At 40.3% G+C, this 23,377-nt stretch overlaps 1 protein-coding gene and 1 long non-coding RNA gene across 14 annotated transcripts in view; one reads left to right on the top strand and one right to left on the bottom strand.

The window, feature by feature from the left end:
• Nucleotides 1-23,377, bottom strand: part of CLASP2 (cytoplasmic linker associated protein 2) — a 282,235-nt gene that overhangs the window by 46,126 nt on the left and 212,732 nt on the right. For 3 of the 13 annotated variants that reach the window (XM_045007896.1, XM_045007906.1, XM_045007901.1), the window contains 6 exons: nt 22,515-22,759; nt 19,040-19,103; nt 18,635-18,637; nt 6,604-6,767; nt 5,742-5,820; nt 5,564-5,614 (listed from right to left, as the gene is read on the bottom strand). In XM_045007896.1, coding sequence (XP_044863831.1) covers nt 5,564-5,614; nt 5,742-5,820; nt 6,604-6,767; nt 18,635-18,637; nt 19,040-19,103; nt 22,515-22,759 — 606 coding nt within the window. Of the gene's footprint in view, nt 1-5,563; nt 5,615-5,741; nt 5,821-6,603; nt 6,768-18,634; nt 18,638-19,039; nt 19,104-22,514; nt 22,760-23,236; nt 23,261-23,377 lie in introns of all 13 variants that reach the window. The other 10 variants (XM_045007898.1, XM_045007904.1, XM_045007907.1 and 7 more) reach the window with 5 other exon arrangements.
• LOC123365208 lies at nt 1,388-12,066 on the top strand. Its single transcript, XR_006577476.1, has 3 exons — nt 1,388-1,548; nt 3,698-3,901; nt 11,665-12,066. It is a non-coding gene; the product is annotated as an uncharacterized LOC123365208 (long non-coding RNA).

Below are 23,377 nucleotides of genomic sequence, written 5' to 3'. Positions count from 1 at the left end.
GGACAAAATGAGATACTTTTTTTAAAGTGAATTAAATATTGGCAATTTTATCAGAAGTCTTTTAGCTGATATTAAAATCAATTACCTGGAGTCAATGTTTTTGTTTAATACCCATATAGTATCTATAATCTGTAAACGAGTCTACTGTACTAACAGACATCTTCATTCTCACTAACATTAAATAAAAATACTAGCATACTGCATGTGCAACTGTTTAGCCATTCACTTTCTATTTAGTTTGTTTATATTTGGCATAGGGAGCACCACCTGATGAACTGGAGAGGATACATACAGATGTAATTGGCTTCTTCCAGTAAACTGTATTTAATTTGTACTCAGAATCCCCTGGCAGTCCCTTTAGCAGCAGAAATCTATGCTGAGCATTAAACATCTTTGTTAGGGGATAATTTTTGTAAAACATCTTCCTATTATAAACAAACCATAAGGGAAATAGGACTGTTACAATAAAGCAGTGCCAGTAAGTAAGCAATAATACACATGGCAATCAGTACACACACTTTTCTTTTAAGCAATTCACTACATTAATGAATGTCAGTGTGTTTATGAATAGGCATAAATGAGACAAGGAAATGGGGTGGGTGATTATTTGGATGATCTGGTTTAACTTTTTAGCTGTTTCTGTCTCCATTAACTATGGTGCTAGATCTGAGATTATGCACAGTAAAACCTGAGAGGTTTTTTTTTTTTTTTTTAACGTGTTTGTGGCTTGCACTGATAACGGTTCTGAATAAACATGGATCATTTAAAAGCTTCCTTCAGTCATCCTACTATTTCAGATATATAAAAAATAAAGTGTGTCAATGCACTGAGTGACAAACATTAGTGGAAGGAACTGAAACTAAATGTAATTTAACCATATTAATTCTTTCCCCCTCTTCCTGGCTGTTAGGTCTTGCCTTCTCTGAAGTTACACATAACCCAAGGATTGAAGCTCTTTGTGGTACATAAGTCAATGGAAAATACTGTTGAGAACCCGGCAGCTAGAATTTTCTCTTTTTGAGATAAAAATCTTAAAATTACTTATATTTTGCAAAATGTGTAATTCAAAACACATACTGAAAACAAAACATCTCCTTTCTAATATCCAATCAAGTATAATTGTGCGCATATACTATTTCCTCCCCCACAAGGCTAATGAGCCTTTTTGTGACATTGCTGTGTCCATCTGCTAATGATATCTTAAATGTACATTGTGATACAGGAGGGCCAGGGAGCAGTGGTAGAGTCCTAGAGGGGAAATATATAGGCCCAAGGCTAATTAAGGTGTGGTTCCCTGGAGACTAGGGAGGGTGGCTACAGGTTAATTGGAGCACCTGCAGTAAATTAAGGCCTTGTCAGGAACCTAATAAAACCCCCTGCTTCAGGAAGTCAGAAGAAGGAGGAAGGAGAGAGGACTGGAGCTTGGAGGTGTGCTGTGAGACTTGAAAGGTCAGAGACCCAAAGTAAGGGAGACCCTCCCAGCAGGGGATGGAGAGTCTCTCCCCCAGCATCTAGGGACTGAAGATACCCCACCCAAGGAGGAAGAGGGTAAGAACCTGCAGGGGTTGAGAGGCGCTGGGGCTCAGAGTGAGGAGAAACCCAGACCCCTTCCCCGCTTCCTTCCTTTACCACTTTCCCGGGCCACTAGTGGGGCCCTCGGCGCCCCAAGAGCAGGGGGAAGAGGTGGCATCTTAGCCCCCACCAAGAAAAGAGCAGGACCCACCATACTAACATTGGCCATCTTGTCACCACATATACCTTTAAAGCCAGATGCTACGATTAGAAACCAATGATAACACGGTGCAAAAATGCACCAGCTATCTGTACCCAAAAATTCCTAAGAACAAGATATAAGGTTTATTCAACAGTTAAAAATTGTGAAGAAAAGCATTCCCAATGGAAGTAGAGTCAATCTGTCTTCAGGAAAGATGGTGGCCCCTATGTTGTCTACAGACAGGGAGGAGTACTGAATAGCAGGTGAGTAGAAGTAGGAACCATCTAAAGGGCAGCTTGTGACCTCAGTCCCATTATGAACAATAAGAGATGACAGTCATTTTGAAAAAGGTTAGTTCATTGTGTTGTTGTTTTTTTTTTGAAAGAACATTATTCTTCTGTGTCTGTGGAAACTTCTATGTTGAAGAACAAGAAAAGATGACCATTAGAATCATAGAAGATTAGGGTTGGAAGGGCCAATCCCCAGACAGATTTTTACCCCAGTTCCCTACATGCCCCCTCAAGGACTGAACTCAAAACCCTGGGGTTAGCAGGCCAATGCTCAAACCACTGAGCTATCCCTCCCTCCTTGTACAGTAACTGGCGTTGTTACCTTGTACACTAACTGGAGTTGTTCAAGATGTTTGTTTCTATGGGTGCTCCACTTCAGTGAGGCATGCTCCCTACGAGCCTTTGACTGGGGACTTTTGGTAGTGTCAATTCAGTCCGCACATGAGCTGTAGCTAACCTTGTGCCCTCTATTGAGGGTATATAGGGCAGTGTCAGACGAGCTACCATCAATTCCTTCTCTACCACGAAGTCCAGCAAAAGCAAAGACTCCAAAGCAGAGGGGAAAGATGGCGGTTAGTGGAGGACAAAAGACAAACCTCTTGAACAACTCCAGTTACTGTATAAGGTAAGTAACTTTCTCTTTGAGTAATGTCCCTATAGGTGCTCCACTGATTTATTGATTGTATTTCAATTGTAATCTTGAGCTGTACAGGAAGTAAATTAGTTAGTGACATATATTACTTATTTATATTTGTTTTCTTATTTTTGTAATAATAATACTAATTGGAGATATACCAATCTCCTAGAACTGGAAGGGACCTTGAAAGGTCATCAAGTCCAGCCCCCTGCCTTCACTAGCAGGACCAAGTACTGATTTTTGCCCCAGATCCCTAAGTGGCCCCCTCAAGGATTGAACTCACAACCCTGGGTTTAGCAGGCCAATGCTCAAACCACTGAGCTATCCCTCCCCCTAATCTGTAAAAGCATACTAGAATCGTTCCTCTCTCAAAACTTCAATGTGGGAAAACAACTTATTTAGAGGTAAAGGTAAATGCATTGAGTAGCTCCTGGTCATGTATTTTATTTATTTGAATAAAATCCTGTTCAAACTACTACATAAGCATGATGCATTTGCCAAAATGGTCCTACATGACTTATCACTGTCCCAGATCAGGTAATATTTGCTAAAAACCTTCACTTCTTCCTTCCAGCCATCAATCTGGCCAGTATTTTTCATGTATCTGTCACCTTCAAACTGCATTCCTTTAATTCACTGTATGTGAAGCTGAATGTGAAAACCATGTGAAGATGCTAGCTGGTGCAAAACCTGGCTGTCTGCCTCCTACATGGACTAGGTCTTCAGAAGCACATTATTCCTGTTTTTTGGGTCCCCCACTGGCTCCCCATCTACCTCTGAGGCCAGTTCAAGGCCCTGCTTCCAATTTTCAGAGCCATTAATGGGTCATGTCCCAGCTTCACTAAAAACCACATAGCTATCTATGAACCATGGAGACAGCTGTGCTCCTTTGGACAAAACACAGAACACAAAGTCCAGGACACAGAGTGTGTGAGCCAGAGTCAAGGCACTCTTGGCTGAGGGAGATATGTCTGTAAAACAATTTCCCAAAGAGATGAGCAATCCAGAATCTGATCACTATTAGGTCATGCTAAAAGACTTTCCTCTTTGATATAGTTTTGCCATCATAACAAGAATGATATTTCCAACAAACTCCATTCCCTCTCACCGATACATAACCATCCCTTCAGCAAGAGTTTCTGAAAACCATAGAAGGAGAAGAGCCGGACTCCATCAAGTTAAAAAGGAATTTTGCTATGCCAATCCAATTAACCCTGGGAAGTACTATGGGATGGGTGCCAGTACAAAATACTAACACAGGTAGGTAGAGTCCTTAACACTACTACTATATTACATTTTTGATTACTTCTAATAAATATGTTCTCTGGCTCTTCAGTGATAGTAGTAAGTTTTAGGAAGAAGTTGAGGGTAGGGAATAGTGTATGATAAGTTCTTGGATTTCTGAAGACAAGATTATTGCCTGTTAACTGCAAACTTTACAAAAAAGGTAATATTTAAAATATTCTTTAAAAATCTGTTTGAAACTACACATATTGAGACAATAATTTGAAGCCACAGTTCTAAGAAAGAGGTGGCTTCTCCAGCCAACTTCTATTAGAGAAATATTATATTTCTCTAACATTGACGAATCTTTATGATAACCGCTCGGTCTGTTCCCTAAATCAGTCTTAAAAAAAAAACAAAAAAAACAAAAAAACTTTCTTCTGTCATCAGGAGAATGGTCTTGGCCTTGGCTTCCTCGGTCTTAAGCTCTGGCTCCAATCTTTAAGGAATTCCACTCTTTGGACCCCATCCTCATACCAGAAGTCCATGCTTTCTTTCCAATCTACAGTATGAACTTCACAAAAGGGAGCATATCATGCTTTAGTAATTACATCAGAATTCTATGGAGAAAGTAACTTGCAGCAATCAACGTGTTAATCTTCCGGCAATAAACCTCTGTCTTAAGGACATGTTGCAGAACAAATTGTGTGATTTCATTACTACTTCATTTGTTTTCTTCAACAACTCTGATCACATCATAAGATAGTAGCTGCTATTTAATACACCACCACAAAGTAATAGTAGTCAAAGTATAAACTGTCCTCAGAGTGAGTAATATTATAAAGTTTACTGTGCTGCAAACAAAAAAGCAAAAACAAAAACAAAAAAATGAGGTATTTGCATGTGACTTCAGCCCCACTGTGTACAGGGAAAAAACAGTGTAATCTTGTGCATTGTTACGTTGCATAACATTCCAAATTGTGTACAAAATTTTCGTGCAGGACAGAGCAGAAAAATCCAGCTTTGTATATGCTTGTTATTTCCCCAATTTGCCTTATTTGTAAATCTTATTAGGATTTACTGCATTTATACCAAAGCCAACCTCTTCTCTAATTGTACATGTCCTAGAGAAATCAGTTTTAATTTTAGGTTGTACAACCATTTTTATGTCGACATATTCTTAAGCTGCGAAAATGCGTGCATATATAATGCAACACATTACTTTTAGAAAAGCTTAAATAAAATAATGCACTAAACATAAAAGTAATATGTTTTAGAATGAAAATTTAGGTACATGTGTTAATATTAACATTATTTAAATTTTAAATATGCCCATAACATACAAGATGAAAGTAGTTTAGGGAAAAACCTTCATTGTCAGAACTACATCCAGAAAAGAAGATTGGGAAATCACAAACATAAAATGAGAAAAGACTTGATAGAGTGAGTTTGCATAACCAGCTTGGTGTTAGGTGGCCATATTTTTGTTGCTTCTGTATTCATTGGAGTGTGGTCTTATCAGGTCTGTTTTTGCAAAAAACGCTCTGACACTAGTATATCACTTGAAGTTGAATATCTGCATGCTTAAAGTTTCTTGCAAAGGTTAGTAGCCATAGACGGATGCATACAAATAAAAATTATCAAACATTGTAAAGTTTTTACATAGGGTTAAAAAAGGCAATAATGCAGACAAAAAACCTTGGAGCTCCAAAAAGAGCGAAGCTGGTCCTGCAGCGCTGGCTTGACTGTCTGAAAGTTTATAAAAACAAAATCCACCAAGTGAAAACCTTTTTTGCAACACAAATCCAAATAGTAAGAGAAAGCAAATTTCTATCAACAAATATTTCATTTGCAATTTAGACTTGTAAATTCTTACCTTCAAGCTGGGTGTCTGAGTCTGGTCAACAGTGAATCTCATTAAAATACTGAATTGGAGATCATTTGGAAAAGATTCCCTGAAAAATAAAGAATCAGGCAAAACACATTACTTGCATAGGGCATGCATTTAATAACAGTACAGGTGGTCGCTCTAACTTATAAAAACTTTTGTCTACCTTTCAAACTACAATATATGCCTACTTGTTTTAATCTCTGGGTAGATATGCTATATCATTCTTCCAGAAACATCCAGCTAATGTAGAAAGAACATACATCAAATGATCTTACTACTTTCAAGCAATTATATGTGCTAATATGTAAGACAAACAAAAGCTCTCTCAACAGTAAAAAGAACAGGAATACTTGTGGCCTTAGAGACTAACAAATTTATTTAAGCATAAGCTTTCGTGGGCTAAAACTCGCTTCATCGGAGTTCATCTGACGAAGTGAGTTTTAGCCCATGAAAGCTTATGCTTAAATAAATTTGTTAGTCTCTAAGGTGCCATAAGTACTCCTCATTCATTTTGCTGATACAGACTAATACGGCTACCACTATGAAATCTCTCAACGGCATGTGACTTATTAAAGCCAATCCTGCTAGGATGTGCATTCCATAATCTAGAAAACTAATTCTGTATTCATCTTTCAATGTTAAGCATTCAAAATATCTGGGATGATCTGAATTCCTTAAATTGGCTGGTATTTAGAAAACTACTACTACTACTACTAGTCACATTTTAAAGCCATCCACAGGTTGTGTTTTGGGGCCAATATCCTTACAGTACAGTAAGAAAGAAATGTGGGAATATACTCTGGTGCCAATTAAAACTGCACACACATTTTTGTCAGCAATGTAATACCTTGTGACATCAAGTGCCTTCTGAACTTTTGCTTGTACAGACCCAAGCAAATCAGCACCCATTTTCTTCAACAGCTGCGTCAACAACACAAACAACCAATCCTGTAGATCTTCTTTATGGACCTGGATGAAGTCAACCAAGGTCTCCAAAAACATGCTGAACACCTAAAGGAGGCAGAGAAGGGAAAAGGGGGGGGGGGGGGGAAGAGAAAAGGAAATGACATTGACCTGTGTTGAACTCACAAATGATGAAGAAAGCAGTAGGGGAATCAAAGGCAGACAGAGGCAGTGATTTGCAGCCAAGCAGGAAAACAATCTGTCTTGCTTTTCATTGGTCTCCGTGATACAAGAGAATATTGCTATTCAACTTCAGCTGAAGTTTGACAATTAGCTATTCCATGCAGTATCATTGGGTAAATAAATGTTTACTGTGATGGCTGGCACAACTTTATTTATTTTTTAAATTTAAACTTCTTTCCACTTCAAGCTTTATGTAATTAAGTCAGTTCTACGTAGACAATAAAACTGGCTTATCTTTTTTAAAAAAGTAAAGAGGCCACAGAATGCTTAATTAAAATATGAGCTGTGGAGATCTGCATCAAGAGAATGCTTGTTCCTTTCCATAGACGATTTGGTGAATGGAAAAGACGGTTACTCACCGTAGTAACTGGTGTTCTTCGAGATGTGTTGCTCCTATCCATTCCATGTAGGTGTGCGCGCCGCGCGTGCACGGTTCTTCGGAACATTTTTACCCTAGCAACTCCGGCGGGCCGGCTGGCGCCCCCTGGAGTGGCGCCGCTATGGCGCTGAATATATACCCCAGCCGGCCCGTCCGCTCCTCAGTTCCTTCTTGCCGGCTATTCCGACAGTGGGGAAGGAGGGCGGGTCTGGAATGGATAGGAGCAACACATCTCGAAGAACACCAGTTACTACGGTGAGTAACCGTCTTTTCTTCTTCGAGTGATTGCTCCTATGCATTCCATGTAGGTGATTCCCAAGCCTTACCTAGGCGGTGGGGTCGGAATGAGACGTGGCGGAATGTAATACCGCGGAGCCGAAGGCTGCGTCGTCTCGAGACTGCTGCACCAATGCGTAGTGGGAAGTGAAGGTGTGGACTGAAGACCAGGTGGCCGCTCTACAGATGTCCTGGATGGGAACATGGGCCAGGAAGGCGGCCGACGAGGCGTGTGCCCTGGTCGAGTGTGCAGTGAGTCGGCACGGGGGGACGCGAGCAAGCTCGTAGCACGTTCGTATGCAGGCCGTCACCCAGGATGAAATCCGCTGTGAGGAAACCGGCTCGCCTTTCATGCGGTCTGCGATCGCTACAAACAGTTGGGTCGAACGCCGGAAGGGCTTCGTCCGGTCGATGTAGAAAGCGAGGGCCCTGCGGACGTCCAGGGTGTGGAGCTGTTGCTCACGAGGTGAGGCGTGCGGCTTCGGGAAGAAGACCGGGAGGAAGATCTCCTGGTTGAGGTGGAAGGCCGACACCACCTTGGGGAGGAAGGCCGGGTGTGGCCGAAGCTGCACTTTGTCCCCGTGGAAGACGGTATACGGGGGTCCCGCCGTCAGGGCGCGGAGTTCCGAGACTCGTCTGGCGGATGTGATCGCTACGAGGAAAGCCGTCTTCAAGGTAAGATGGAGCAGAGAGCACGTGGCCAAGGGCTCGAAGGGTGACCCCATCATCTGGGCGAGAACCAGGTTCAGGTCCCAAGTCGGAGCAGGCGGACGCACCTGAGGGTAGAGACGGTCTAACCCTTTAAGGAAGCGGGCTACCATTGGGTTGGAGAAGACAGAGCGACCTCCTATAGCTGGCCGGAAGGCTGACAGAGCCACCAGGTGCACCTTCAGGGACGAGATCGCGAGACCTTGACCTTTCAGGTACCAGAGGTAATCGAGGACGGTCTGGATGGGTGCCGAGAAGGGGTTAAGGCTTCGCTGGTCGCACCATAGCGCAAAGCGTTTCCACTTCGCGAGGTAGGTAGAGCGCGTCGAAGGCTTCCTGCTTTCCAGCAGAACTTGCTGCACCGCCGCCGAACATCCCCTCTCTGCGTCGGTCAACCACTCAGGAACCAAGCTGTAAGATGCAGCGACTGCAGGTTCGGGTGATGAAGCCTGCCGAGGTCCTGAGTGATGAGGTCCGGCCATAGCGGGAGGGGAATGGGTTCCCGAACCGACAGCTCGAGCAGCAGGGTATACCAATGCTGCCTCGGCCAGGCCGGAGCGACGAGTATTACGCAGGCCCTGTCCCTCCGAAGCTTGAGTAACAATCGGTGGACGAGCGGAAACGGGGGGAAGGCGTAGAGGAGGGACTCCGTCCATGGCAGGAGAAACGCATCTGAGAGAGAGCCTGGAGCTTGACCCTGGAAGGAGCAAAACCTGTGGCACTTCCTGTTGGCCCGGGAGGCGAAGAGGTCTACCTGGGGAAACCCCCACCTCTGGAAGATTGTGTAAGCCACATCTGGGCGAAGGGACCACTCGTGGGAGGCGAAGGACCTGCTCAGACGGTCGGCCAACGTGTTCTGCACTCCTGGCAGAAAAAACGCTTCGAGGCGAATCAAGTGTGTTACGCAAAGATCCCAGAGGAGCATCGCCTCCTTGCAGAGCAGGGAGGATCGGGCTCCGCCCTGCTTGTTGACATAAAACATGGCTGTGGTGTTGTCCATGTACACCGCTACACAGAGGTCCTGAAAGTGGGTCCGAAAGGCGAGACACGCCAGACGGATCGCTCTCAGCTCCCGGACGTTGATATGGAGGTAAAGCTCCTGGGCTGACCAAAGACCTTGGGTGTGCAGGTCTCCTATGTGAGCCCCCCATCCCAGCGCCGACGCGTCCGTGGTCAGGGTGATCGACGGGCGAGGAGGGCGGAACGGGACCCCTGCGCAGACCGTCTCCGGATCCAGCCACCAGGTGAGCGACTGGAGAGCGGGACTCGGCACCACCACCACCATATCCAGTGGGTCGCGCTGAGGGCGGTACACCGACGCCAGCCACATTTGGAACTGGCGAAGTCGCAGCCTTGCGTGCGCGGTCACAAACGTACACGCTGCCATGTGACCTAGGAGACGTAGGCAGCACCGCACTGTTGTCGTTGGAAAGGCCTGCAGTGTCCGTATCAGGGAGGCCAACGTCTCGTGCCGAGCCCGAGGGAGGCAGGCTCTGGCCAGAGTGGAGTCGAGGACGGCCCCTATGAATGTCGGAACCAAGTGAGACTTGTCGGCGTTGACAAGCAGGCCGAGAGACCGAAACAGATGCAGTATCTCGGACACCTGAGCCGCTACCAGCTCTTGGGTGCGGCCACGAATCAGCCAGTCGTCGAGATATGGATACACGTGAATTCGACGACGACGGAGGGCCGCGGCCACGACCGCCATGCATTTGGTGAATACCCGCGGTGCGGTGGAGAGGCCGAAGGGTAACACCGCAAACTGGTAGTGGGCCTCGTTGACCAGGAAGCGCAGGTAGCGTCTGTGGAGGGGGTAAATTGCCACATGAAAGTAAGCATCCTTCATGTCGAGGGCGGCAAACCAGTCTCCCAGATCCAAGGAAGGGATAATGATCCCCAAGGTTACCATCCGAAACTTGAGTTTGCAGAGGTACTTGTTCAGAAGACAGAGGTCTAAGATGGGACGAAGACCTCCTTTCGCCTTGGGGATGAGAAAATATCTGGAGTAGAATCCCCTGCCCCGCCTGCAGGGAGGCACCTCCTCGATGGCACCCATGCTCAATAGAGACTGGACCTCCTGTAAGAGGACTTGCTCGTGAGAGGGGTCCCTGAAGAGGGACGGGGAAGGTGGGTGGGAGGGAGGGGGCGAAATAAACTGTAGGCGGTAGCCGTGCTGGATGGTGCTGAGCACCCAGCTGTCCGATGTTACAGAACGCCACGCCTGGAGGAAGCGGGAAAGGCGACTTGAAAACAAAGGGGATGGATCCTGGGGTGAGAGTGGTGCGCCGTCCTCGGGCATCCCATCCTCACCGGCATGGGCCGCTGGCAAGCCACGCAGGGCTTGAATCCCGGTGCTCCGGGCATAAGCCCGCACCGGGGCGGAAGAAGAGGGCTAACCCCTCTAATTCCCTAACTACTATACTATACAACTAACTATACAACTTTAACAAGAAACTTAACAAACTATTAACAACTATATACACTAGAACTATTGAGAGCGCTAGGGCTGTGGAGGTAAGGGAACACTCCACTGTTCCTACTAGCCGTCACGGGCGGAAAGAAGGAACTGAGGAGCGGACGGGCCGGCTGGGGTATATATTCAGCGCCATAGCGGCGCCACTCCAGGGGGCGCCAGCCGGCCCGCCGGAGTTGCTAGGGTAAAAATGTTCCGAAGAACCGTGCACGCACGGCGCGCACACCTACATGGAATGCATAGGAGCAATCACTCGAAGAAGAACAGGCTTCTCTGTTCTTGCTGTATTCTGAAACAAATTATTCACCCTAGCTGAGGAAAAACTACAGTACATTTCTGATTATGATGTCCTTCTGAAATATATGGAATATTAATCTTTCTAAAAACATATTAGCTACTATTATGACATTTTGGAAAAGTGGGGTTGGGAAGCAAATATTCAGGAAAATGATCTATAAGTACATTTATGCTGCATAGCACCTCCCCCTGGCAGTGATTCTCAGAGCCCAGATCAACTGACTTGGGCTCACGCTCTTGAGTCTAAAAAATAGCGGCATGGACATTCCCGCTTGGGCTGGAGCCTGGGCTCTGAAACTCAGCCAGGATCTCGGTGCCTGGGCTCCAGACTGAGTGGAAACATCTACACTATTTTTAGCCCCATTAGCCCAAGCCCTATGAGCCTTAGTCAGTTGACCTGGGCTAAGAATCGCTGCAGTATTTTTTTTTTCCAGTGTAGATGTACCCTATGTCAACTTGTATACTGCAAACTGCACCAAATGTGTAAGTGTGAATGACAATTTTTTTTAAACAAATTTCAAAACTTATAGTACAACCTTAAGATCAAGAAGTATTTTAGGGTTTGGGGTTTTTAAGTGTATGTATATATAAAATTTACTGCTAGGTGGCATTTTTTTTTTTCTTTTTAGGACCTTTCACTAGCTTTTGGATTTACATGTGCTTATGCGGGAGTGGAACATACATGTTCTAGATATACAGTTTTAAAGGTATGTATTATGCCAGAATTCCAGCCTAATCTAGGCCATAACACACTGCTGCATAAGTGCATGCATGAGAGAGTTCACTATAATTACTTTTTAACACCGATGTCATATGGTCATGAAGATATATATAGCCAACACACTAAAGGTGCAAATCCATATGCTTAGTTTACAAGTGTCCGTTATTAGGTATTTGAGGCTGGCACTTGGTTAATAGGCACTGGATGCCAAATATACATTCAAATTCTCTCAGGATTCTACAGACACCAAACAGTATAATCTTCAGGGCTACTTTAAATATTTTAAGTATTAAAAACCATCTTCCTGTCCCAAATAGGTAAAAGGTTCCTCAAGAGAAAACATTTTCTTCCCACTTTAAAATGAAATATTGTAGGGTATATTCTCCTCCCTTCCATTTATTGTCCTTGATGTTTCTCTTGCTGGGAGAAGGCTGAACATTACTCCAGTGCTGCTCCTGGTTGAGGTGGGGGAGGGGTTACTCAAGAACCACATTAGAAGGTCCCCACAACCAGCGTTCCTACTCACTAATAATTCAAGGGCACAGAAAACAAAACAAAAACAAAACAAAACAAAAAAAAGCTATCAAGCTCAGGACTTTAACTCTGATTCCACATAAGCAATAGCACACAGACTGTTGTGTAGGCCATTCTAAATGTGTTTTGCAGAATTATATCTGTACATACAAATCTCCAAACAGTAGCACTGGAAAGTCAAATGATCAAATTATGTCAATTAATCTGCCTGAGTTACATATAACTATAAGCGAACTGGACTTGTAACAGGGCATTCCAAGTGCCTTTTCCTTCTCCCAGGAAACTCCATTAGGTTTGGCTGAGATATCAACTGTTAAAATATCACTATTTCCCTGCTGTCACTTGCATTCTTCAGGAATATTTTGGCAACATGTCAAAATAACAGAACATGAGCATTCAAAAGAGCTGGACCCATGCTGCCACCGCAGCAGCACACACATCTCTGGGAATACCTGGGAGCTGTCAAAATAGCTGTAGTGGGGAAAAGGGTGGGAAGAGGGCCAAGCTGGTCTCCCCCAGGCCCAACACAGAGCTCCAGTTGCCCATCTTTACCTTTTTCCTCTTTAAACACAAAACAACAATAAACCTAGAAAATTACATATAAAAAACTATTTTAAAAAGGGTGTTACTTCAATTGCAAAGTTGAGCACTCAAAAGTTAGGAAATGTCATATTTAACATCGCCTGGGGAATGCTGCTCCCTGTACATATACACTGTAGTACAGGGTAAAATTGTAATTAATTTGAAATTTTGAACATCCATGGGACTTAAGTTTCTATATGGACTTATAAAAACTCTAGAAAATGGGACCTGGGTGCTTTTGAAAATTTTATCCACAGTCCTTAATTACATGATCCCATACATGCATTCCCACTACAGCCAGGGGACTAATGAGTACAGCACAGATTAAAACTATTGTTCCCTAAAGGAGGGAGTGCCTTTCCTCATTGCCACATGAAACTGCTGAGGCCAAGAATTTAGCAAGATTGAAAAAAGGAATGGATACTGGACACTGCTACACACAGCAAGATATCTGAAGCTGTCGTAGTTAATGATAAATTATAGAAGTGATATTAAATATCATTTTTCAGGGCCTGAGACAGTATCTAACTATAGAAAGGGATGAGACCTAATGTTGGAGAAAGATTACCACACATCTGCTCACTGCAAGGTTCTTATACCTTCCTCTCAAGCCCACTGATCACCCTCATAGAAAGGTTACTGGACTAGATGGACCTCAGGTTTAATGCAGTATGGCAATTCTTATGTTCTTTCCAAGGGAATGAATTTTCCTCTTGCTGTTATGGCCCTTCATGAAGAAGGGAGGTGAAATTTGCCTCTCCTTTTACCAACGGAGAATTCATCTAGCCCAATTTATTAAATGTGAGGGAAGGGGAAAACACTGCTAATGTCATGCTTGAGAATTAAATGTACAAAAGAAGGACCTTTTGAAGTTATGGTTTCCACAGCAACTATAAATCTGACACCAGCACATATTTAATATTTTGTACTGCTGTGTACTCATCTATACCATTATATACATGCAGTGTGATAGAGTTAGAATTGCTGGGAAAATTACAGCTTTCAATTTTTTGGCTTTTGTACATTTTCAATTCTCAACCATGATGTTACAGTAAGTGTTGTGTCTGAGTTTCCTTCCTTTAAAAAACAAACAAAAAAACAAAAAACTTCGTTGGGGGGAAAAACTCAAAGAAAATTGTGACTGATCTTTGTGAAGCAAGATCCATGTCATACAGTGCACGTGAATTTTCAAGTTCAGTTATTATGAAGTTGGAGAAATAATGTAAAGATAGTCACAAAATTATTTGCTGTCTTACTACGTACATATGTACACACATAATTAAGTTTTGATGTAACAATGTGCTTGATTTTAATGTACTTTCATAAGGACAAGATGCATATTTCAGTTTGTTGGACATCATAGAAAAGTAAGAAATTAATTTTATAAGGGACTACTGGAAAAAAGTCAACATTACTGTTTTATTGGTAGATACCTCTTTTGCTACCAGTTAGCAAATGAATTAATTGAAAATCTAAAGTTGCATACTATAATACCGTCATAGGGTATGCTGGCTCTTTAAGAGGATTCTGACTCAGCCTCAACTGTGCTAGGCTTAGGTTTTCTCCCCTAAGAGATAGACATAAGGGGTCACTAGGTTTTCTGGGAAATATCAGAGCAGCCTGAGTTCAGTCAGAGAGTATGGAAAAAAAAGCTTGCTGGAGAGGTGACAACTCTTCAGAGCTCCCAGGCAAAAGGCCTAGAAGAGAGAACTGCAAGAACAGTACCAACTTGTTGAGGGACAAGCGTCAGCTGAGGGACCTGCAGGGAGAAAGGAATGTAAAGGATTTAGAATGTGGAGGTCTGTTAGGAAGGGGAAGCCCTGATAAAAGACAGGAAGAACTTTTAGCCAAGATGGAGGGTTATGTGGATGTCAAAGCCCATTATAAACTAAATGGACTAAATGAACTCATGAAAGATGGCTGGAAGGTTGTGTGTATTATTTTATGGTACTAAGCCACACCCAGAAGAGGAAGCAGTATTGTGAAAACATGAGATACGGTGTCTTGTTTGACACATGACAGAAGGGAAAACTGAGGCAGGTGCAGAGCCAAAACCAGACTTCTCTAGCTAAAGGCTTTTAACTATGTCGAAGTTCAAAGGCCTACAGCAAACAAAGGAAGTGTTATGAACTTCTTAACAAAAAGGTCACAAGAATCTATTATAATGAGAAACGCAAATTAAATATAGCAGTTGCTACCAGCTCTCCCTATATAATAGTATTTGTTAATAATGATAATATTCTAATATTTACATTTAACAGTGCAAGCAGGAATCTGAAATACAACATATATACAGCACAGACAAATATTATGGGAAACCTTAACTTCTGAGTACTTGATGTTCAATCATAACAATTAATTGTGGATTTTTTTTGGTGATTTTTCAAGATTAAGAAATTGAGCCAGGAGCTTACAAACTCTGCTTTCTTTGTCACAGGCACTCATAAATTTCTTGATCTGGAGTTATTTGGTTTGGTGCCTCTTATACTGAAATCTGCAGGCTGAATAAGCTGGTTAAACATTTATATGCTCATAGAGCACTTCAGATTTCCCAAAATAAATGTTCATATTAAATTAAATTATCTTCAACCCTTGTCTTGTCTCAATTAATGCCTACAAAACAAAACAAATTTGACATTTTGTTTCTAATTTCAGCTGTGTCTATTTATGTATGGGAATAACACAAAAATGGTTCAAGTGATTTTGCTCAAATTTAAAAAACAAACCACCACCACCTCCCAAAAAAACCCCACAAAACAAAAAACCCAGACACCTCTGAATTGGAGACAAAGCATGGACAATTTGTTTGAGAAACTTATATGAGCATCAAAACAAAAGAGTGAGATTAGAATGGAAGCTGGAATTCAAACTCTAATTATAGTGGGAACAATCCATCCGTGCTATTAGCTAGTTTCTCTAGATACAGTCTTTGTTTTCATGATTAAATTTTAAATTCTGAAATCAGTCATCTTAATCACATTTTGATAGTGGAGAAATAAACAGATATTGTAAGAAAAAATAACTATAATTGAGATCTTTCTTTAAAATGAATTAAGTTTCAGATGCGCCAATCACCACAATATAGAACAGGAGTGCATAACCAAATAAGGTCAGTTAATTAGTAGAAAAACACATCTCAAAACATTACCACGCATAATTCTATATGAATTGCGAAAGGCTTGACACTGCATGAACTCTTTGGGGGAGGAAAAAAATAGAGAAAAAGCGTTAATTTCACAATCATGCAATAAGGTTAGATTTCCAGCAAATATTGATCCAACTTACTCTCTAAAGAGAGTTCCAACACAGGGGACAGCATGCAAAAAGAAAAAAGGGGAAAAAAGATAAAAACACACAAATTAGTTTCCATCAATGCAAAGTTCCTGTATGGAAGAAAAAACACAAAAAATAAAAAGGAATTTCAAAACCTGTACAGTAAATTTAAAATTATGTTTCTACTGTTCTTAGAATAGTTTGGAAATAAGCAGTTGGTTTGCGCCTGTTCATTTTTTTCCTTAAAACCAATTTTTTTCCCAGAAGGACACAACTACACTACTTTTTTTCTTATACTTGGTTAAAGATGTACTGGAACACATTAAAAAAATTAGACCTTCTCACCTTTACATATTGTAGTTATAATTCCTGTAGAAGCTGGGAGAAAGACTCTTAGAAAAGATTTTATAAGGTCACCTCACATATAAAAAACCTAATTTTTAATTAACTCTTTGATGTTTAAAGTTGGGGTATCCTGCTGTGGAATGTGCTGCTGGACAATTAATGGTTGGTAATATCTAGTGGTGGCAACACAGTCAGTGACTGGAACTGGGGTTAATTGTAAATATTTTTAAAAGTCACTACTATACAGTTACAAACTTTGGTTTATATATAAAATGGATGATACCTCAGTTTACAAAACAAAAGAGGTATTGTTATATCAATGTGTCCAGTAAACACGAAAAGGAGAGAGATATTATATACATACTGAATGCGATAATTCTTTATGACATCTCAGTATCTATTTTAAAGTCATCTTCATTCCAAAAAAGATGCCATGCATGCTTATGATGTCACTTCTGGTTTTTTGTACACTCTTCTCATGAAATAATTTAAATGCTATATTTGGCATATACAATTTCAAGCTGGAATATTTTTAATTCTGCATATTTTGCAAAGGAAAATAAGTTTTTAGTATAAAGAAACTTTTCACTCAGTAGTTCTTTGATATATCAATTGATGTAACGTTTGTAAACCGGCAGCCAAACTCCTATTAACTAGCATCCAAGTCAAATAGTGACAAAAATCAGCAATTTGCCATTTCATCAACATTGGTATATTTATGGAGTTTACATAAATGTTCTAGATAGCAATATTGCTAAAAGAATACTGTATATGCATGACCAAGCAAAATTATGCAGAAGTTTACACAAGATGCTCATCTCATACATTTATCACTTTGCTTCAGCAGTACCCACCGCCATTATTCATCTCCTGGAATTCTATATTTTTCAGTACTCTTTTTTTGTGTGTGGTCATTCTCTCTTCCTCCCCTCTTCTACTTCTGGCTGTTCACTTGATTTCTCTGGGGCATCTCTTCTTCAACTTTTCCCTTTTCCACTGCATCCTCCTCTCTTGACTCACTATGATCCTCAAGGCCTTTACCCTTCAGGTTCAAGCCTCTGTTCTCACGTGTACCCCCAAACTCCCGAATTTCTAATCTTGCCATAGGTGGATATTACTCTGCTTTATCCGTAAAAAGGGCAAACAGCAGACAAACTTTGACAAGTTAATTTGGTGCTTTACTGTTAAACCTTCAGAACTGACTAATTTAAAGTTATCAAGTGTACATTAACATTTTGATAGGCATTTTTCAGTATTCTATTAGCAGCAGCCATCAGTTGTGACATTTATAGTAGAGTTGTAAAATACTGAGATGAACTACTTTCTGTTTTGCTGTGAAACTTTGAGTGTTTTTGCTATCACTTAATCAATACTGATAGATGCATAGAAACTAGCATATGCTGTACATCTCAGACAAAATGATTACCTATTACTTTCAATCCACAGAATACCTACAATTCAAGATAAGCCCTAAATTATAAACGAACATGAAGTTTTAAAAATGTTTTATATTTATTTTCATATCAGCATCTGTATTGCTGTGCCCAGTTTTCTGAGACATTTCAATATAAGTTCATTAATGGAGCATTAAATAAGGCACAATGGTCCACCCACTTGAGAGAGAGAGAGAAGGCAAACAACCAAAACTGAAAATATAACCCAAAAGTGGAGATTCAATAAAATAAGTTAGTTCAAATTGCTCTTAGAAACCCAAAAGAATATTTTAATTTTTATAGCGTCATCCTGATTTATGAGGTACTGGTCTATATTTGCCTTGTCATGTAATGTGAACAAAACATGATAATGTTTTATTACTGATAGCAATATATTCTTTACCTGTATTTTACTACATATTAATGACCATATAAAAAGAATTAAATAAACTGTGGAGCCCTAATTTCCAACCAGTCATTTATCTATGAGAATAAAGGAAGACGCACATAATCCATTATCACTCAAAAACATATACCCTAGAAAGCATCTGAAATATATACCAGGGGTTGCTAATCAGCTTCATTTTGTAAATTTAACTAATATTTCTTGCATCAGATGAATTCAATATGTTCCTGAGTGAGAATCACTTTTCATTTTACTTTTGCAACCAATACCACGAGCTTACAAGAATATTTAAGAATGTTGAACACTCTCTAAATGTTGAATAAATTTCTATTTCGGTACAATAAAGTATTATTTACTTTACCTCAATTATCCTGTATCAATAAAAGAAAAATTGAACTTGTTTCAAATCTCAAATTAAGTGGATCAAAACACCACAGTTTCCTTACATTCTATCAATTAACTCAATCAGTGAAAATTAAGAACACATACCTATGACTCACCACCTGTCTGCAAAGCGTTCCTAAATAGCTCATATGACCACCTCTCACAATTCAATGCTTATAATACACCTTTATGGCAAATACTTTTAGTGTGCAAATTAATACTTAATATCATTTACAGAAATTGTTCTATAGTATTAATCTACAATATTTCAATGTGCTGACTACAAGTAAACAAAGGAATATCAACAGGAAAAAAATAAAACATACCTTGCTATGAGGGTCAGCAAACATCCTTGTGAAGATTTCACACAATCTTTTCAATTCAACGCGACTGTTAAAATGACGTAACAATTAGTCAGTCAACTATGGGATACTGTAAGGAATTATTTTAAAAGGACACAGACTAGATACTTCAAGCCCAAAATTCAGATTAAGAGATTTTGAAAAATACCTTTTCAAACAGAAATATTTTCATTTTTGCTTAAAATCTAATTTGAAGTTTAACTTCAATTTAAACATTCTTATGCCCTATTTGCAACCCAAATAACATAACAATGGTACTAGTACAGAACAACCAGTGAAACTGACTAGAAGCCAAAGTGAAAGTAGCTATTAAACGTCTCTAATAATAAAGTTAATTTTACAATTTTCAGTTTTAATAATCTAATGTTAATACAGATAAAATTTATTTTTAAATATGACTTAATCCAATAATGTCCTTTTATAGTAACACTTACAAAACATTATATAACCAAAACATTGTTTAAATTTCCACTTACGACTGAAATATGAAACAGGGTATATTTAGAGACATTCTTAGCTAGGAAGGTGCTTCCCAATGCAGGCAGACAGACATGAGCTAGTTCCGCTTGAGCAAGCATGCTAAAAATAGCAGTGTAGCCATAAAAGAGATTGGTGGAGGCTCAGGCTATCCATTCTACATACCCAGAGGGACAGGCGGGATTGTACTGTACTCAAGTGGCAAGTCCAAGCCATGGCCTGGCCCGCAGTGGCCACACTCCTATTTTTAGTGCGCTAGCTTGAGCTGAGCTAGCAAATGTCTGTTTACCTGTGCTGGAAAGCACCCAGCTGTTTAGATATACCCTAGGAGTACCAAATAGTTTCTGTTGAACACAGGATTGCACCTCCAGTTGACACAAATTAGGACTTCACAGATTAGGAATTCTTCTGTCTTGAGGAGCTCTTGGTTTAAATTTTGTCTCTAATGCTATTAAATAAGGACTTCTATCACTATTTATTATTTCTTCAGTGCCACCAATAATTTCAACACCGTACAAGGTTCCCAGATAAAAATTATGTTAAACTAGAACATATATCAGTAATTTAAAGATAAAAATATTACAGGGATGTTGTAATTATCCCCCAAATAAGAATTACAAACCCAGGAAATTAAGAGTTAAAGAGAAATCTAAACATGTTAAGGTATGAGAATGCTGTTAAGTAAACAAACAAACCTTAACTCTGCTTTGTAAAGATATCATTGTGATGACTAACAATTATGAATAGTGCACTACAGTCCCAGATTAAACTAAACTGATTTTTAAAGACATCTGATAATTTTTTTAAAATGCTTCCCTCATGGTATCATTGCAAGGAAGAAATAAGGTTATTTGGGTGCCCATGTGTGTGCATGGGCACCTTGGGTGTGTATTTACATGCACACTCCTTGGGTGTGTATTTACATATTAACATGTTTGGATTTCTTTTAAATTTAATCTTAAATCTGAATTTCTTAAGTTTCTACTGCTTGTTTTTCGGGATATTTAAATGTAATGTTTTTACTTACATCACTAATATACAGTCAAACTTAACTACGGTTTAATCTAAGTTATTAGATATGATTCACTTTTAAAAAAACTTCATATTTACACACTAAAAAAAAATCCCATGAGTAGTGTTAACCATGTGGTATTTCCATTGATTTGAAGATCTGCAGCAGAACCCTAAGATCTGTATTTTATTTCAACTTTTCGGACCAGATTAACCAGCATACTCTGGATGCTTTACTCACTTTGGAGACAGACCACACATACCCGCTTTCTGCTCCATCCTGCCCCTTCCCCTGTTTTCCCCTTTCTCCTACGCTCCAAATTCCCCTGCACATCACCCCTCAATATTTCCCCTCCTGCTCTCCTTGCTGAGTAAATCTGGTCAAGGGGTATTTTTAAAAAAAATATTTTTTTAAGACTGTCACTTCCACCATTATTTTTCATAAACTGAGCATTTCTTCTTTAAAAGGAGCTAAAGAATAGTGTTCTTCTACAAATAATTTCATCAAGATATGCCCTTTTCAAAATGGCTCCCATCTTCTATTGTCCTCAATGAAACAAAGGCCACAGCTGTCCTAAACTGCCCTTTCAAAGTAACCACTTGCTCCCTGAAAATAGCATAGTGTAGGCCTAGCTTGACATAAGTAACTTGTCTCATTTCTTAGTAGTCATGATTTGGAAGGTGAATAGAAAGTTAAGTTGTAAACAGGGGCTTGACAAGCAGTATGCTGGAGTCAGCTAGCTAAAATAAGCAGCAACACCCTAATGCTAACGACAATGGACAAGATAAACCTGCAACATGAAGATCTTGTTCTGCATGAAAAGCACATGGACAGAACATGCTGCACAGGGATTGGTTCCTGCAAAATAACCAAGCCAATCCAAAAATGTGTGATGTAGTGTATAGCAAATGCAATATAATGTGTAAATGTATATAAAAGAAGAGGTTTTCTGTGTAACTCTGGATGCATAGTACGCCCTAAATCCAACCCCGACGCGTGAATCTGATCAACTCAGCGTAGCTTTGCTGTATGCCAAATACAGGAACCTGAGTGATGAAATCTGGAGTCAAACTGAGTGATTTGGATCCCAGAGAACTGGATGAAGTGTTCTGCCAGAACTGGACACGGTGTTCTGGATAAGCTGAGTGGAAACACTTTCAGAGGGAATCCCAACACACAGGAATCCTCACTCTTCTGCGCGGGTAGCTTGGCTTAACTCCCCATTCTGAGCAATGGGAGACGGTGGCTATTTCCAGAATTTCAACTCTCAATAGTTTAAGAGTATTGGGATGAGGGACAAGGATCTCTGGTACTTATTGTAGAAGTAAAAGTGTTTAAACATGTTTCGTTCCTGGTTTGAGGCCAGTTTTTGCAGTTTCTTCTGACTTTGCAAGTACCTTGTCCTCCTCCTTGCTAAAAGAATTGGTCACTGGTGAATTTTACACAGTTCATAGTATTTGATCTGTGTGAATCTAATATCCAGATCTACAGTCACAGGTTCCTCCAGGCTATGTCAATGAAAGACATGGACCTTGCTCTGGGCATCCACAGATGTGTATGCTAGGAAAGCAGCAACTAAGGAAATCTTACTTTGGATAAAGTCTACATTTTCAGCAAGTAAAGACTTCAGGTTTTTAAGCTGTGTTTCTAAAAAAAATTGTCCCAAGAAAGCAGGAAATGAGATACTGTTTTTTTACATACCAGGAAACTGATTATCATCATTTTTCTCCATTTACAGGATAATGCAAAGAGATCTCACAGAAACATTGCAATCTGCATTATTTATTCAGAAGAATATACTACTTTGCTTATTTCAGTAATTTGAAACTCCAATTCTACCTGAAGGCTACATCTACACATAAAGGTACTGGGAAAATGAGCCTCAGCTGCAAAACAGTATGCCCCGCCCGCCCCCGGAAATCTGTTCTTGAGTAAGACACATTTTCTTACCTTAAAGTCCTCTGATTTTTTAATAAATTCTGTAGACCTAGAAGACCTTCTTTTCTTTCTGACCAGTTGGAGCTAGCACAGCGATTGAGGACCTCTGCCACATCTTCTGTCTGCCGCATATATGTAGGTATGCTGCCATTGCGAGAGCTGTATGATCTTTCTGAACAGGCACTAGATGCATCACTGTTGGCATCATCATCAGAGTACATTCCATACGACTCGTACCTCCTTCGTACAGGCTTTTTCTATCACATACAGACTCCCAGATTAGCAATGATCACAAAGAAGTGTCAAACTTTGTATTTGCACATAACTATACAAAGGCTAGCTCCTTCACTGATCACCTGCATTGACATTATGGCTCCAATTCCATTGTTCAACAAGTCAAGCAACATTAATATCTTAAAGCCAGATTGATTATATAGAATTCTAAAAGTAAAAATGAAGCAAATAGCACATGACAGGTTATCCACCTAATCAATTTTCTTCTGCATACGTTTTACTTGTGAAAAATACAAATATTTATCATAATAGAGGGACAACAGAGATACTGAAATTTAGTCATTTCACTCAACTGTACACAACTTCAAACTAGCAATATAAAGTTTAAAATTACATTTTCTATCACTTCTTTATTTATGTTTAGTTTTGTACAATCTTAGTACATACTATATTAAAATGTTAAACTATCAGAAGTAAGGGGAAAACAGTGATTTCTATACCTTAGTCCGTATGTCTCCTAAGAGCTGATAGCAGTAAATTATTAAAGAGAAATAGAGAAATTGAGAACAATTGAGGATAATTGCCATGTACTAGTAGTACTATAACTAATTTTCATTATGGTATCATCTGTCACTAGAAGC

This window comes from Mauremys mutica, chromosome 2, assembly GCF_020497125.1.
Source record: "Mauremys mutica isolate MM-2020 ecotype Southern chromosome 2, ASM2049712v1, whole genome shotgun sequence".
NCBI lineage: Eukaryota > Metazoa > Chordata > Testudines > Geoemydidae > Mauremys > Mauremys mutica.
The sequence above is the reverse complement of the archived record's forward strand: the minus strand, read 5'-3'. Positions and strand labels throughout refer to the sequence as shown.